Raw genomic sequence first — 16588 nt, 5'->3', positions numbered from 1 at the left:
TAATAGGTATATCTCTTTTACAACAATATGGGAGAAAAAGTAATGATTATATATATTAATCGATAAAGTCAAGATCAATAATGAATTCTTAAAATAATTGAATGATTAAAAAAATGGTGCGGAAACTCAAATGAAATTCACAAAACTACTACTAATATTACTATCTCTCTTTTCTGCATGCTTGGTTTTGGATCAACGAAAAAAAAAGGCTTCGCCTATTGCAGTCATGTGACGAAACAATTATACGTAGAAATGTGCATAAAAAATTAATTTATCATGTTTTGTTAATTATATAGTATATTATCATAATTTAAAGCGGAAAAAATGTTTTTTGATTATTGTGAAGTACCTAAATAAGATTTAAAAACTATAACTCTCGGGTAACCCCACTCGATCTGGCTTAACCCACTACTGGTTGGTCAATTAGTGAATCAGCTCAATCCAACTTACTTATTATCAAGGTGAAAAAATTCAAACCCGGTTCGACCCACCACAGGTTGGTAGGTTAAACGGATTGACTTACTAACTCACTTAATTATGTTTTTTTTTAAAATAAAAAAATTATAATTTTTTTAATTTAAATCTAAATAAATTTCACTCTAAGATGATGTTAAACTCCAAAGACAATTCAAAATAAAAATTGTTAACTTTTTGGCAAGTATACCAAATCGTTACAAGTAATACAGTGATAAGTAAAGTATCGTTCTCCTCAGGGAATTTGTGTTACGTTATTCAATTAAAATTTATTTATCAAAATCAATTTGAACAACAAAATATAAGTGAATTAATAATCTCAAACTAGATGACAATTTAAAATTGAAATTAAAATTTAAAGAAAGCTTCATTGGAATTGACTTCATGACCACATTACAGTAACTATTCTGAGCAATATAACTTGCGTTCAAACATCAACATCACAGTATCTTGGTTTAATTCCTTAAAACAAGTTCTAAAGAATTATGTTCAATTATTAATTCCTTAAGTAATTAAACATAAACTTTTTAATTCCTTAAAACAAGTTCTAAAGAATTATGTTCAATTATTAATTCCTTAAGTAATTAAACATAAACTTTGCATTAAGAACGATGTTATTGATGACCAGGAGAATTGAAACTATTCCTAGCCTCTTTCCTTCTGGTTGCTTTTCTTGCGTTATTACTCAAATTTACTTCCCAGTACAATTTAAATATAAAAACAAGTTTATTTTACTTCCGTAAAATAAAATAAAAAGTAAACAAGAAAAGCATATGAACACAACTTATATTGAACAGGAAAGATTACATCAAATGTCAGCCATTACAGTCAATTCCAACGAATAAAAGTTTAGCCTATCCTAGACATCACAAACATACTCATTTCTGCAATTCCTTGCATGATGTGCAGTCTTGATGTCTTCAGAGAGGTCTCTTGATGGTCTCCTTGTTCTCCAGAGCAGTTCTCCAAGTTTTTCCTTTCAGTCCGATCCCCCGCTATCATTCAAAGCACGTCTTTTAAGAGACAGTTGATTTCTCATAAAACTGCTCCACTCGCTCAGCGCACAGAAGCAGATTCGCTGTGCGAATTAAAATTAATTCAGCACTCAACTGCACAATTTCGCTAAGCGCACAACCTCTGGTGCGTTGTGCGAATTGCAACTTTTCATTCTTCTCAGATGTCATTCGCTCAGCGAACCAATGGTGGTGCGCTGTGCGAATGTATTCTCCTGACTCTGCGAATTTTGCTTCTGCTATGCGAGAATTGGCTGACAGATTCACTTTTGTACAACTTTTCCTGAACAATAATTTACAACACAATCTACTTCCTCTTACGACTTTTCACTGAGTAATAACATGAATAATTACAAAATTGAGATCATTTATAAGTGTCAAAACATCTGTTTTTCACACTTATCAAAAATATATATCATACAATCTAAGCCTAATCCAAAAACAAGCACAAAAGACAAACAAATAAGTTTTTAATATTGATAATTTTTGTATCACTTCTCCATTACAATATATAAAAAAATGCTAACTAATAATATTAAAATACAAAATAATAAATAATTAAATTAAATTAGGTGGGTTGATGAGTCAACTTAGCTCACCACGGGTTCAACCCGAATGAGCCGGATTCTAAGTGAGCCGGGTTAAAAACTAACTCGTATTCATTTTTTTCAGACTCAACCCGGCTCAAACCCGTAGTAAGCCGGATTGACTCGCGGGTTACAACCCATTTTGACAGCACTAAAAACATAGTTTACATTCGTAAATCACATTTATTGAATATAATATTTTATATGCACTTTTCAAAATATCCCATTTAAAAAGGTTTCAATTAATATTATCAATTAAAAATAGTATGATCTTATAACTATAAGTTCATAAGTTTCATACAAGAAAATATAAGTTGTCTAAACAATCTATATCTTAATTTTATTGATTTATGTTCATATTATATATTTTATTTTTAATATATAGCTAACCAAATTAAATGATAGTGTATGAAGAGAGAGAAACCGGGTCTTGGTAATCATGGCAGAACAACCATACCAGAGCTAATCAAAGATGAGACACCTACACGTAAAATTTTTTAATTCTTATAATTTATATATATATATTCTTTTATTTATTAATTTATTTTTTAAGCATAAATACGTTCACATGTCTATACATTCATTTGATATAGCTAACATGTTTATTTTAATATTAGTTTTACAATATGGAAAGGAAGAAAAATATGTTATTTTTGTAGATAAGGATGGTCGATTTAGAACAATCGGTCAAATGTAGTTGGTTCAGATAGATCGATCTGTAGTGATTGGTTATATTTTTGAATTGCAAAATATGTGAAAAATTTTCTAAATGAAATATTTGATTAGACTGAGATTTATGTTTGAAATATGATGTCTTAATGTTGTGTTCGTTTGGTTTGGTTGAAAATACTATTCACAATGACTTTTCCATGGCTTGCAACTGATTCCTGACACGGTGGAACTAATTCCAGTTGCACTTCACTAACTTCTTGTTTGTTGGTGTTGCCGGAGATTAGTGGTAGAAGGGTGAGCTGGGGCTGAAGATCTTTGGTGGAACGGCTAAGTTGGAGTTGTAGATCCATGGAGAAGGACCAAGCTGAAGGTAGACATTTATGCTGGAATTTGAGATCAGCGGTGAAAAGACCGAGTTGAAACTACATATCTATGGTGAAAGAGTCAAGCTGGAACTGGAGATTCATGGTGAAAAGAGTCAAGCTGGAATTGGAGATTCATGGTGAAAGATCGAGTTGATAGTCATGCATGTTATGAAACTTTGTTCGTGTAGTGGTGCTGACCGATCTTGCACACTCACATCTCATTACAATTTTCTTTTTGTAACATTCCTGTATTATCCTTATTATTATTCTCTTACCTTACTATTTGATTGGGATTACACATGCCATATGACGTGTCTTTTGAATGTAAATCCACCTGTAAAAGTAACATTTCTTATTTTTTATTCTTTCTATTTTTTTCCATTCAATTTTTCTTTTTTATCTTTTCATATCTCTTGCTTTCTTGTGTTACTCATCTCATTCCAAAATATAGTGGAGTCTACAGTTGTCCTACGTTTGTTCCTTTGAATTATTTTTGTCATTGTGCTGCATCATGCTTGATTTGACAATGGGCTTAATTCGTTTAAGAGTTGCGTGAGGTGTTCAAAATACGAGTACAAGCGGCGTGTACGATTTAAATAATATTCATCAACATCAAGTCAGAGTTTTTATCACGTTGTTTTTAATTAATGAACTTTAGCTTCTGTTATGAAGAAATTAGCTTGTGAATCATGATAATTTTTATTCTCGGAACATACGTAATAATAGTTCAGTACTTCAGTTTTACCTTGATTGTTTTTTATATATGGATAAAGAAATATAGGATCATCGTAAAAATCGAAAATTGATGGACTGAGTCGGGCATAATCTCTTTTAGGCTTTATTAACTTCAATGGATTTGAGGAAAAAGAGATTTGAGAGGATTTGAAAGTAATTTTTTTTTATTTGAGTGGATTTGGAGGTAAGTGAGAGTGAATTTGGAAGTAAAGTTCGTAAAAATTAGTATAGGATTTGATTGATGTAATAAATTAAAAAAATTTACTTCCAAATTAACTCTCACTTACCTCCAAATCTATTCAAATAAACAACAAAAAGTTTTATCTTCAAATCCTCTCAAATCTATTCAATTAGTCTCCTCCAAATTTATTCAAGTGAATAAAGCCTTAAAAAATATTGCACCAAGTCCATGCACTGCAGTCACAGTGTCAGTAACTTCTCATTCCAAACAGAGTCGAGCTAACTTTTTCAAAAAGAGGTTCTTTGATGATTTTCTCTCAAGTTGTTATCTATGGACTTTTAGGAAAACCATCTCTAATAAAAGAAATTGAAGTAGGGAGGGTAGGATCTTCATAAACCCATAAGAGTTATAGATATGTTTCCTTTTGGGGAAAGAAATTTAGATAAAAACCCGAAGATATGGTGAAGCTAATACTAGCTGCATGTGAAAGAAGAAAAAATAAATGGCCAAAGAAGAACTGATATAAATACCAAGACCAACACAACAAATAAGTTCCTCATTCTGTCTTTCATATTTCTATTAATCTTAAGCAAGATGGAAGAGTGGTTTCTATTTTAGGATTGAATTTTGCCAGTCCTGATGGACTTACAACTGTGATACGCAGTTTGAGCTGCTTCAACTTTCTGTCTGATATCCTCGTACACCTTCAATGATGCCTCAGAAAATTTAGTGAGTTGATGAACAAGCTTGGTTAAACTTTCATGTATGTAACACAAACGTGAAGAGTCATCTTCACCCTCATCATTACTTTTGCTCTTGGTTTCTCCACTAGTGCTTGCAACAACTGAATTATATTTTTCATGGAGCTCTTTATCTTGCTGGTCTATCGTGCGATGAAGATTAGATACAAAGTACTTTACTGCATGACTTAGTTCCTGAAAGGGAAAAACCTTAATCCCAGCACACCAATCTCGAGAGAGAACAAATATTGGTGGGGCCAAAGCACGACGAGGGGAGAATGGCTTTCTGTTCTTGGAACGTTCCCTTGGTTCTAGTATACAGTTTTGTAGCCATCCATTGAGAGATTCGATGTATGAAGTGTGGCTATTGATCCAGTTAGACAAGCTTAAACCAAAGCACTCAAGCTCTTTTAGTAGCTCACCCGTTATCTCTCTTCGTGTATCTCCTTCCAAGCTCCTCATTGAGCTCCTTGAATGATAAGCCAATGACATAGTAATGTATTGTGCATGATGGCATTCAAGCATAGCCTTCCACATCCTCATCAACCTGCACTGCCAACATTTCCATCAGTACACATTAACACTCAATTATCAAGGCTGGTAAAGATTCAGGTTCATCAGCACATACTTAGAAGTCAAAAAATTGTGACTTACCCTTGAGTAAGTTCCAAAAGTTGTGGGAACAATTCTTCATCTCTTATCATCTCAATTCGTTTAGATATTAAATCAGCAGAATAGATAGCTACTGTTATCCGAGAATACAGATCCTTCACTATGGATCGTGTTTTGTCAATCACTCTACTGCTTTCATCTTTTGCAAATTGATGCCTTAGCTGATCACATTTTCGATCAAACTTCTTCCTTATGAATTCACCTGCCTACAAACAACGCCATTGTCACTTTAGTCAAAAGTATAAGATAAGGAACATAAACAAAAAAAATTGGATGTGCAATACATTTAACCATATAATGAGCGACTTGACAAAATGTTAATGTTACATTTAGACCTATCTGCTTATTCTAGGAACAGAACAAGATAAGATTATCCAGAACATTCTAGAATCATTAACTGTGCTTGCAAATACACTCCTTTCTTTCCACCACTTCATTGTTAATAACGGTTATATCTAATGCTTCTCGAAAACCTTTTCAATAAAAGGGAAACATAGAAGATTGTAGTGTAAAATAACACTTAGGATATCATGTGATGTCAAACGGATTTTGCTGATTGTGTAATACCTTTACTTCATCATAAAGTTTTCTCTCCCAAGCATACAATCTTTCAAGGGTGCAGGAATGGCTTCCAGCAATCATGCAGGGTTCTTCAAAAAAGTCACTTCCACTATCATCCATATATGTCTTTGATGTTTTAACTAAAGGGTTTCTGATTGAGCCTGATTGAGAAGATTCTGTCCGCTTCCAACTAATAATCTTTTGTGCAGGTTCTACACAGAGAGACGCATATCAGTCCATCCAACAAATTCTCTTTTTCAAAATGTTATTTCGTACTCAGATTGAAATTTATAGACTGATTTTATAAATTAAGCAGCCGAATGCAGAATAACAAACTCTCAACCCCGATTTAAAGAATCGTGCTGGAACATAATTGAATTTGAACATACCTTGGGAAATAGCAGGTATGGCATTTTCACTGAAGCAAGCCAAGATAAAAGCCGCAAGAAAAATCGTGGTAGATGACTTCCCTAACATAAAAAGGACAGTATTTAGAGTCTAGCAAGCAATATCGTAGACATTAAAAACATGATTCATACTAGTAAGTAAGTTTAGTAGCTATAATGAAGCTTAATGCAAGAAGTAACAAGCACCTTTTTGCTCAGAAAATCCAACCTTTAATTTGTTTGCCTCCAATAGCCTCGAGACCTCCCTACCAGATTCAGAAGCTCGAACAAACCGATGCCCTATAACCTTCACGCTAGAAAGAAAATCTTTAGCCCTGTGACTGATGAACTCAGAAGGATCTTCCCTCTCAGTGTTCACAGCTACATTCTTATTGTTCTTTGAGCTCAACCGTCCAACAATACCCACATCAGTTGATGACTCTGATCGCCTCATTTCTCCACAACCCTTTTGTTTACAACATTCCACAGACAAACTGCAATAGTCATTTCCTCTCGACGCATCCAAGAACGAATCAGTTTCTTCTTCATCCTTGTAGTGACTAGCATGCCCCGTAAACTCAGAACTCTTAGCACTATCGGCAGCATCAAAGAAATCCCAAGAGGCATCACTCTCAAAGGCTTCATCGACCAAAAGGTTTTCAGCGTGGGGATTGATCATGAAAGTTACAGCTTCACAGCCACCTGTCTTCATGTAACTCACGTGATGGTGACTCTCATTGTTCGATGGCGACTCCGATGGAGAAGGAGAAGGGTAAGTAGATTGAGATGGTGTGTGGTCTGAAACCGAAAGGGAGGACTCTAACAGCATCTCTGCCTCAGCGTATCGTCGAAGAGCAACGCCAATGTTTCGAAGAGATCGAATGTAAGATAAGTGTGCAGCAGCAAGAGCGTGTCTGGAATCAATAGCCACCTTGATCAACCTCTTTCGTTCCTTGCAAAGACGCAAGGCTTCATTTTTATCAGTTTTGGAGTTCACACAACCCATTTTCATTTCAAAGACTCATTTTCCATCGTATAATCAATCAATGGGGGTCTAGCACGATTCAAGCACTTGAGAAATCCCTTCACCATACACTGTTTTACTTGTGAGTTCTGACCAACAACTTCCCTTGTTTGTAGATCACAGAATGGTAAAATGTCACTGCAGCGGGAAGAACTCTCCTTCAAATTCAGTTGGTGGGGAGAAAAAGTGGACTAGACAAGAACCTTGGACCCAGGTAGCGAAAACAAAGGCAAATGTTGATGATGTACGTATTATTATAAAATAAAATTTTGGGTTGATTTTTTAGCGGGATGAGACAAAAGCAGAGGAGTAACGTTTTAACTTTGTTTAGAAGCGAAGGAGAAAGAAGTAGTGAGTGTGTTAAGAGATCAAATGCTCCAAAAGTCAAAATTATTTACACACCCAAAAAGAAAAAGCTGAAGGCTACAAAGATTTTGGAGAGGCTGAGTGGAGAAAAGTGCAGGTATGATAATGGCGGCGAAGTAACTAACACAAACAAAGAATTAATAGTATTGTGTGAAAGGAATCTATCTAGTTAATAGTGCAATATCTATTGAATAATGATAATGGCATAATGTCTCGTGTTGTGTGTCATTGTTTACATTACATCTTAGATAATTCATTCCAGTTCATCTTGATTAAGATAGAAAAAGCATGGGAAGAATCCGGAGAAGGCGAATGCTGTGGCTTTCAATTTACAGAGAGAACGCACAGAGCCATAAAAGTCCAATTAGAGAGAGCGGTGATGTCAGAAGAAAAAACGTCTTATTCTTTAAATCTACATCACAATTGACTTCAATGGGTTATTTGATTTTCTCCCTCTGTTTTCAGTTTTAACTTGTATTGTTAGATAATGCAGAGATGCATTCTCAATTACAAGAAGTTATTCATCATATTTTAATTCTGTATGTTATCTTTTAGGTCTTTTTTTTAGCGGATCTGAGGGAGTAGATTTCAGGAGAGTTGAAGATAAATTTTTTGTCGTTTATTTAAATGAATTTAAAAATAAATGAGAATAAATTTAAAAATAAAATTTATGATAATTAGTATAAAATTATATTGACATGATAAATTAAAAGTTTATTTTCAAATTTATTTTTATTTATCTTCAAAATTCTTTCAAATAAACAATTTATCTTCGAATCTCATTGAATCCACTGAAAAGCCGGCGTTAAGACAAACAAATAAAAAATAGTAGAATTTAAGATTGTCGGCTCGGCACGAGTGTTTGCCACCTTTCGCAATTTGGAGTTGGCAAAGCAAATTCCAACGAATAAAATAAAATATTTGTTTCGATCAATAACAATAAATATGTCACTTGTCTTTTTCTGGTCAGATTTGGCAAAAATACTACATAAATTAAGTATGCGCCAAACTTTAAGTTTATTTTTAATATAATTTTTTATAATACTTAATAAATAAAAATAATATATTTTTAAAAATAAAATTATTTTTCAATGATTATCAATAATCAGGTTTAAACTTTTGTGTTTCTTATTTCGATACAGCTTAAAAGGATACAAATAGAGAGTGCAATAATAAAAGAAAAAGTATTGATTAATAATATATTAAAGGGTTAATGAAGGATATCAATGTTGTAGATTTATAAGCAAATGAAGTTAAAAAAGTATTTAATAATTTAGACTTTTGTGTAGACCTGAGATTATTTCAATGAGGCCATAGCATCCAATCCAACCCAAAAGTGTTCAATTAGGTCTGACAATTGTTCCCTGCATCCTATCATTTTTTTTCCTACACCCTATCACTTCTGGAATTCATTTTCCGGGACATAATAAATAATTTTGGATATTTTTTTATCTTTGGAAATCAATCATCCCCTTTTTTATGGAATACATTTTTAGGAAGTTTTTATGAGGTAGGAGGAGATATTTGATGGGGTGAATGAAGCAATTGCCATCAGGTTTTTGAATCACAAAATAATAACGTGGTTGTAACAGAGTATGTCGCGATTGCGACGGCACGGTGAATCGAAAAACAAACGGGGTTGAGAAAAGGTTTTAGGAGTCGCCACCATAAAATAAGACATGGTGTACGAAAAGAGATTTTTAAGTTCAGAAATCGGTTACGCGTAAGAAAGATATTAGCATCCTATCGCACCTACCCAAAGGGCAGTATCTTTAATTAAATGTATAGAGTTGACGTGGTTTTTTAAAATGTTTAAATTTCCCTAAAAAGATAAAAAAATAAATAAAAAAAAGGCTATTAAGAAACAAAAAAATATTTTTTTGTTTTATGAACCGACAAGAATTGGCCTTCGTCCTACCATTTATAATAGACAATCAAGGATCATGTAGTTCTTTATTATTGATTGATTTAGATTTTTGAAGAGTAAATCCGAAAAAAATTTGATTTAACAAGATTAACATTTTTTTTTGTTTTGAAGATTTTGTATTTTTATTTATTTAAGAATGGTGGAAAAAAGAAAAAAACCAGCGGGACCGACAAATACTTATAAAAAATTGATTTAAAAAAAACATTATTCGTGTGTAGAAAAAAAATACCTTTAGAAAAAAAAACTTCAGAGTACAATCAAGAATGGTGTAGAGGTGACATACCTTTTTAGCTTTCAGTACTCTCTTCTTTCTTCTTTGATGATTGTCGTTCATAGAATCCTTATGGGTGAGAACCTATTTTTTTCTATAATCTCTTTCTATTATTTCTACATGCTTCTCTCTATTTTTTTTTTCGTTTTTTTCTTTTCTATGGCAGAGTGTGCGTATTTATATACACAAATTGTAATATTATGATAATTTTGTCCCTTAATTGTGAATTAATTCACAATGAACAAAACAGGGAAAGAAATGGTCATTGTTGCCAGAAAACAAATTAAATAATATTTAAAACATTATTAGAAAATCATATTTTCCTCTTTAAAAGCAACTGATGCAACAAATTATATTGATATACTGTTTTAATTATTGTTTATAATTATTAGCATAATATTAATTCAAATTATCACCATATTAAACTAACATTTCAAAAATATTGTATTTAGTATTAAAGTTATTATTTTATCCTTTTTTACCCACCATTAATTATTATTCTCTTATTTTTTTTATTTTTATTGATTTACTTACACGGACGAAATTGAGTGTTGACAGAGTGAAATGGGTTAAATAAGTTTTCCTTTATTAATTACGATAACCAAATAATAGATAAAAATATTTTGAAATTTATGTAAATTTTTTAAATGGAGGATAAAGTCTCCTCGTAGGTTTGGAATAAACATGGTAGGGAACCTCTATAAGGAGAGCGATGATAACAGTATTGAAAATATCATTGAGGTGAAATACTTTAATGTTAATAACCATGTTTATACATAATGTCAATAATCTATATTATGCAAAACTCAATCACCCCAAAAAATACATGTAAAAGAACATGGCCCACCCTTTGGAGAGAGGCTTATCTCCCCCTTGGTGGCCCACTGAAGAGGAAGTTTGGTGGGGTGAGCAGGGCCTTCTTGCCCAAGAACATGGCCCACCTCCTTATAGGAAGCCCATGACCTGAAAAGGTCTGGAAAGTAAATGTGTGGCCATAAGTCTTTTTTCTTTTCATTTTGTAACAGTATCTTACGAAATTATATACTAAATTAAGTATTTTTCTAGTTTATTAATTTGGCATCAGATTAAATGGGTCTTTTACTTTCTTTCATTATTGAACAGTACTTAAATTTCTTCAATCAACATAATAAGTAAAATTAGATATTTACAAGTCATTATCAAAATAAAATCTCATTAACTAAACTAGTTCTTAATATTTTAAAATAAAAAATTAAACATTTTTAGCCATTAATTTATTTTTATTCCCAGTAAAACAAACATTACATATTTTTATATTTAACATATATTCATAAACTTTTCCAATTGATAATAATATACTCACTTATTATAAACAGAAAAAAAAAGTGGAAAAATTTGTAATCGCATTAACACATGATAATTATTAGTGATCTCATCATAAGTATTATTCTTATTAATAAGACTGAGATATGCATTATTTGGCATGTGTGTTTTTTCTTTTTACTGAAAGAACTTTTCAGTGTAAGTTTTCAGCAATCTGAATACATGTGTGAGGAGGTTTAGGGAAAATTCATCTTACCAAAACTAAAAACCCTTGTTGATGCCTTCTAGATATCCAATTTCTTGCACTAAGACACGTTAATTGTAATCCTTAAAAACTCAATAAATTTTTACAGATGTGACAAGAAAATGTGTTAGAAAGTATGCAAGACTAAGCCGCAAGAGCTCGATCGACGTCAACAAATACTAATTAACAACATAAATATATTTTCTTAATTAATTAACGCACGAAACAAAGAACAAGTTGTTTTTTGTAAATGATATATTTTGATCAAAAATTGGAGTCTGCCAAATAGTATTTAAGCAGTTTGTGGCATTGAGGCAAGGACTGGTCACTGAGGTAACCCATGGAATTAGCATAGCGAAGATGGTTGACTATGCCATTTTTGTTATGGGTTAGTACTATGCTCGATCTGTCACACCCAGAATCTGGGGTACTACACCATTGAATAGGGCTTTTAACAAGCATGCATTGGAAAATATGGTTGCCATGGTCATTTTCAACCTCAATGTGGTATGTTTCCGTCGAATCCGTCACACCCTCCGTGTAGAAAACTTCCTTCAAGGTCTTCCTTTCTTTGCACTGAATTCCAACCCTTGCACCTGATTAACAACATGCAATGTTGGAAGTCCCACGTCACCTAGAGATAAGACCAATTCATAGTTTATAAATAGATGCAAACCTTACCCTACAAGCTGATTTTGTGGGGTTGAGTTAGGTTTAAAGTCCACTTCTAACATGTTAATGTTCTATCTAAAACAATTGTACCTTCAAAGTAAAAGGTGACATTGGTTTTGAATCCAACACGGCAAGTATCACAGTAAACAGAACTTTTGACATGTAATGTTGTTGTAGCAATGGGGATAATGAGGGGGAAGATAAAGAGTGTACATGAGTTTCTTATACTGCCAAGACTTGAACTTTTTCTAAATAGGTTTTTCAGGACAGGCGTCATGTGCGTCATAAGAAGTGAATCGTGTCTTCTAGTATGTCACTCTCAAGTCTCTACTTGGCATTGTTTGGTGCCATTAACTCCACATGCTCCTTCTCTGTGCCTTTCGTTATATGATTAAGTTTTGCTTAAGTACTATAGTGCAAGTTGAAGTTTTTACCTTGTATAAAACATTAACCAACACATGCATTCCCCAAAACAATGAAGGGAAGTTGAGATTTTTTCAACTCTATCGTGGCATTTTGATCTTCCACTATTTTACTATAACGTTTGGTATTGAATCATGTTATTATATAAATATAAGGATTAAATATGCTTTTTTTTTACTAAAATTAAAATTAGTTTGTTTTTTAAATTTTGGTTTAATTTAGTTTTTTAATTTTAGAAATGTGTGAATTTAATACTTTAAACTAAATTTGTTTGTTTGTTAGACGTTTATGATTATAAAATTAAGAATTAAATTTGTGTCAAATTTTGAAAAGAAATTAATTTTAATTTTTATTTAAAATTAAATGATAAAAAACATAAAAAAAACCTTAAGAAGAATTAAGCGTAGTTGTGTCTGTCAAGTTAGCCGTGTGGCATCTAATTTATTACAGTAATTACTTTTCTTCCCACTTTTCCTCTCTATGCACATTCTCTCAACTTTCTCTCATGGTACTGTTTTTTTCATAGCTACTATCACAAAACTGAATTCAGTTACACTGATTAAAAAATATTTGTAGAAAAAAGTAATCAATATTACATTAAAAAGTTTAAATAATACTTGTTATTTATACACTTATATAGGTTTAATGTACTCCTTCCATCTCATATAAGTTCCATCGTAAGTTTTTTACACACATAAAAAAAAATAGATGTAGATAGCAAGAAATTTATAAAGCTAAACTTGTCATCAATAATCCATTTGTAGTTTATATTATTCATCATTCTAATTCTTAGAAGTATAAATGAAAAAGATAAATGATATTTATATTAACAAATTTGAATGAAATTTATTTCTTGCACCCTACTTATATTATATGAAACAGAGGGTATAGTTTATTTTTGTTTTACGCAAATTATAAAGAAGATAACGATTATTCTTTATTTTTCTAGTCCCTACAATTATTCTCTTAAAAATAATTAAATCCAATTGTGAAACTTATTGCGTGGTTCATAGTTTAGTCAATTACTATCTGCAGTCCTATATTTTCTTCCTACACTCTTTTTATTATTTGGATTGACAAATCTGAAATCTAAACTTCTATTCCAAAAATGGTTGTTTATTCCTGCACCCCATCAAATTTTCTCTCTGCACCCCATCAAATTTCTCTCTGCACCCCATAGGGCATTTAGTCCTTCGTTTTTTATTTTCAAAAAACACAAAGAAATAAGTAATTAAGCTTCTTCGTGTTTAAACTCAAGTCAATCTTATCCGTCTGATTAAGTTTTCGATAATTTGTACTAAAATCTTCCCTGATTCTATCTTTATTTCATAGTATAAGTACTCTACTAAAATATTAACTAATTTGAGTATCTAATAATTACGTGTATCTATCTCTTTGATTAAACCACAAAGACATTTCAGCCGAAATGAGTGACTATGAATAAGCCAACAATCACTGCATCAACCAACAACAAATTTTGATGAGTCAGCAATTCAATCCAAATTCATCCTCTCATCAACCTTCAACGTATTAAAGAACTGTAATTAAGCTAAGAAAAATATATTGTAAACAACATCACTACTTTATAACATCATAGTATATAATTATAAGTTCTTAAAAATTGAAGCATGTACCGTTGCTTTATGCGCAATACACAAAGTTTTACTTATAGTCTGAACACTGTGCATATATATACAACTGATCACACTTTCTGGATTCCCAAGCTCAGCCACAAAATGTCAAATAATTGAAGCAGTGGATTCAGAACTTTATGAGTCACGTGTATGAAACCACTAGCATCCATTGTTTATAATTAAGAACCATCTGTATAATATTATTGTCTCTCTGACATAGAAAACATCATCAGTATAATTAAGCAACAAAAGCCTTGCATTATGCTTTGTCAACAAACAAAACTTTCTGATTATAAGTAAGTTTTGTTTCACTGTTTCCTTTGACGAGTAGCCAGTACTCATTTCCACTTCTGTGAATTTATACGAAAATCAACTTATTACAGTGATTATAGGGTGCTTCGGATCCGTTCATAATCATCTTAATCCTCATGTTTCCACTTCTGAGAAAACCAGACTCAGCATCTTCTGGGTAGTTCATACAGCTACTTTATTCGTATTTTTCTTTTAAAAAAAGTACCGATGCAGTCACATGCATAAGAGATCATTCATTGTTCAGTTTTTAGAAGCATTGTATTGGTTAACTTGGTGAGATGTCATTTCTAGTGCTTTAAACAGTCTGTTTCCTTGTTTATTGTCCATGTTTAAAAATATTTGGATCACTGTTGGTACTAAATGTTAAATGTTGGGTTTCTCGTCTTGTCATAATATATATGTTTGTTTGTTTGTTTTATTTGGCAGTGGTTCAGTTACCTACGCAAATCATCCTTTGTTCCCTCAGCTTTTGTGTAAGCTTTCTTCATCATTATCATCTCTCATGAAATTTTAAGAGCTGAAAGCATCCAAATCAATGTTGCCAATTTTGGCCAATGATCCCATTCAGTGCCCACAATCTATGATGTGATTGCTAGTTGTTATCTAAATTAAGTAATTAATTTAAGCTTCTTGTAGTATACACGGCTTCACTTGCAACTCATTGTAAACACTATACCTTTGCCATCTAAATTCGATTTAGTTTTGGAACTTGGAAGCAATTTTCGTCATGAAAATTTATCTGTGATGCAGTATATATGACCTTAGTAGATATTTAAGTTGTGTGATCTAAACACATCTAGATAAAAATCTATGAACGAAGTATATTAATTACAGTCATTAATAATCATATTTATTATTTGTTATCGTACTTGACTGACTTGAATGTCAGAATTTCTTTTACCTGTTGAATTTCTATAGACTTAGAATGACAAAAACCTGAATAAAGACGATACGTTTTAGAATCAAAGTACTTTTTGAGTTTTTATAAAATATATTTGTGAAAAGAAATGAGAAAAGTTGTGGTAGGAGAATGATGCTTGCTTTCCATGTCATAAATAAAAAGAATATAGAAATAAAAAAGAAAAGAAAAAAAAGAGAGTAGTGGGTTCTATTTGTGCCCAGAAAACACATTCGTTGTTTATTCCAATTATTTCCACACTCTCTTTTTTTTGGTGAAGGAGACAGACTTTTGTCTTTGCGGTTGAGAAGGCACCAACTTTGTTTGTATAAAAAATGGAAAAAAGAAGAACAAAGCATCAATGGCATGGATCGCAAACCAAATTCGTGGTGCATATCGCACAAACCTTCCCTTTTACTTTTAATAAATATAAACTTTTGCTGTCATTCTAATAAATTCTACATATGCGTGTATTTGCCAAACTCGGTTCTTAATTCACTATTAGTTAAAATTCAAACTTATGTAATTATGAAGTCATTATCTTATAAATTTGGAAACAGTATTAAAAAATTATTTAAAATTTAATTATTAATTGTGTACAACTTTTTTCACATATTAATTTAAAATAAAATAAAATATAATAGGAAAACGTATATTGCCATAATCAATTTATTAGTGATTTTTTTTAATTGATGTGGAATTTTATATTCAAGTTTATTTGTTGATTAAATATTTGTAAAAAATGTATATAAATTAAATTAAGTAAAATTATGTTGAAATATTATATTTTGAAGATGAGATTACACACATTAATAAATTGTTTAATAGAGAACGATACGATAAGTTCAATAAACAACAAATATTTCAAAATATGTTTAAACATATTATTCTAATATCTTAATGAAATTTAAATTTGATTTAATCTTACAAAATAAAATTTATAATCACTTATATATTATAAACTTGTTTTATTTATAATCGATGTGAGTTCTCCAATAACAATTAGTATTTTTTGGAATTAAAAAAATTATTTTGAAACACATTTCATTCTTTTAATAGTAAGACCTATGGTATGAATTGTTATAAGAAAAATCACTTATGTACAGGTAATTGTTGGAAACTTTTCTTA

At 31.5% G+C, this 16588-nt stretch overlaps 1 protein-coding gene and 1 pseudogene across 1 annotated transcript; both read right to left on the bottom strand.

The window, feature by feature from the left end:
* Window positions 1-4536: 4536 nt before the first annotated feature.
* LOC124847308 (nitrate regulatory gene2 protein-like) lies at window positions 4537-7862 on the bottom strand. Its single transcript, XM_047324765.2, has 5 exons — window positions 6594-7862; window positions 6390-6470; window positions 6007-6212; window positions 5422-5645; window positions 4537-5314 (listed from the first exon to the last, which is right to left on the bottom strand). The coding sequence occupies exons 1-5, from the start codon at window positions 7396-7398 to the stop codon at window positions 4642-4644; spliced, it is 1989 nt and encodes a 662-aa protein (XP_047180721.1). The 5' UTR covers window positions 7399-7862; the 3' UTR covers window positions 4537-4641.
* A 3922-nt stretch (window positions 7863-11784) lies between these two features.
* LOC124847309 (protein DOWNSTREAM OF FLC pseudogene) lies at window positions 11785-12469 on the bottom strand (annotated as a pseudogene).
* Between the last annotated feature and the right edge of the window lie 4119 nt (window positions 12470-16588).

The sequence above is a fragment of the Vigna umbellata genome, chromosome 5 (assembly GCF_029865625.1).
Source record: "Vigna umbellata cultivar VRB3 chromosome 5, Vumbellata_1.0, whole genome shotgun sequence".
In the NCBI taxonomy this organism is placed as follows: Eukaryota; Viridiplantae; Streptophyta; class Magnoliopsida; order Fabales; family Fabaceae; genus Vigna; species Vigna umbellata.
This window is presented reverse-complemented; position numbering and strand designations above follow the sequence as displayed.